The 1,378-nt window shown below is 40.9% G+C and overlaps 1 protein-coding gene across 1 annotated transcript; it reads right to left on the bottom strand.

Annotated features, from left to right (window-relative positions):
- On the bottom strand, window positions 71-999 carry LOC104716402 (ethylene-responsive transcription factor RAP2-10-like). Its single transcript, XM_010433776.2, has one exon. It carries the CDS (start codon window positions 695-697, stop codon window positions 110-112), a length of 588 nt encoding a protein of 195 aa, XP_010432078.1. The 5' UTR covers window positions 698-999; the 3' UTR covers window positions 71-109.

The raw sequence follows: 1,378 nt of genomic DNA, 5'->3' as shown, positions 1-1,378 counted from the left end.
ACTTTTTTTTTCTTTTTTTTTGGGGGGGGGGGGGTAAAGTGAAGGAAGAAGAAGGAGAACAAAGTAGGGAAGCTAGTGAAATCAAATCGATTCGATATATATTCTTTTCCTAATCGTCCTCCGAAGTCTCCGGGTCAGGTAGTTTGTTCAAATCAACCCGTTCCCATGACTCGTTGTTACACCTCTTAAACTCTTCCTTACTAGTACACTCCATATGATCATCATTAATACGATAATCACTATGATTATCTCCGTAATCATGATTACCGCGTTGATGTTGATTTTGATGATGATGATGACGATTTCCCCCCGCCGCTTCTAACGCATCCACTTGCGCTCCAACCTCGGCCGCTTTTCTCCTAATATACGCCGCCGACATATCCCCACCACTGTTTCCTCCACCGCCCGCCACCGTAACTCCGGCTAAAAGCTCCGGGAAGTTAAGCCTAGCGGAAGGACCACGGAGATAGTAAACCGCCGTGTCGTAAGCACGCGCCGCCGCCTCAGGAGTAGAGTAGGAGCCAAGCCAGATTCTTGACCGTTTATTAGGTTCTCTAATCTCCGCCACCCACTTCCCCCACTTCCTCATCCTTATCCCTTTATACGGCTTCTCTCTCTTCCTCGTCGCCGACGCCGCCGACGCAACCGTAACAACCGGAGTAGAAACAACCGTCGCCACTTCCGTCGCTGTCTCCATATGGGTTTTCGCCGGAGATTTCAAGAACCCACGAAAGAACTAATCTTTTTCTCGATCTAAAGAGATTTAGAGTTGAAAGAAGAAGAAGAAGAAGATGTGTGAAATTGATGGCGAAGCTATTACATGCGGAGAGGGAGATTGATGAACACGTGGGCCAAGAAGAGATGAGAGGAACACGAAACCGCAAAAGAGAAGTTTCAAAAAATTCACCGACACTAATCTCTTAATAACTTTCTCTCACTATATATTGTTTTTTTTTTTTTTAGGTTATCTCTCTCTCTATATATATATATACTTTATTCTACTAAGACAGAGACAACAATCTCATCTTCCCTGACATTTATATACACACACATATAGATAAATCGAAGTTATTATATTTTGTCTTTATTATTTGGACGGTATTAAAATATTTAGTGTTAAATACTCTCATGCACCTTACTTATTATTGTATTTTAATAAAGCTCGTCGGCTCTTTCCATTGGCCCGGTTATCATCAACTTAATTTCCGATGGAGTAAACATCCCAAACTAAATACTAGTACTATACAAAAAACGGATTTGAATGCAAAATTTTACATACAACTCAAACTACAATTTATTTTTGTAATGACCTCTAATATATGTTTCCGTTGGCATATAGTACTACATAGCTAGAATTGACACCCATTAATATATGTAT

This window comes from Camelina sativa, chromosome 10 (assembly GCF_000633955.1).
Source record: "Camelina sativa cultivar DH55 chromosome 10, Cs, whole genome shotgun sequence".
Classification (NCBI taxonomy): domain Eukaryota; kingdom Viridiplantae; phylum Streptophyta; class Magnoliopsida; order Brassicales; family Brassicaceae; genus Camelina; species Camelina sativa.
This window is presented reverse-complemented; position numbering and strand designations above follow the sequence as displayed.

Bases quoted from the DNA above. Each gene is read 5' to 3' on its own strand.
- LOC104716402 (XM_010433776.2), bottom strand. From the start codon at position 697: ATGGAGACAGCGACGGAAGTGGCGACGGTTGTTTCTACTCCGGTTGTT.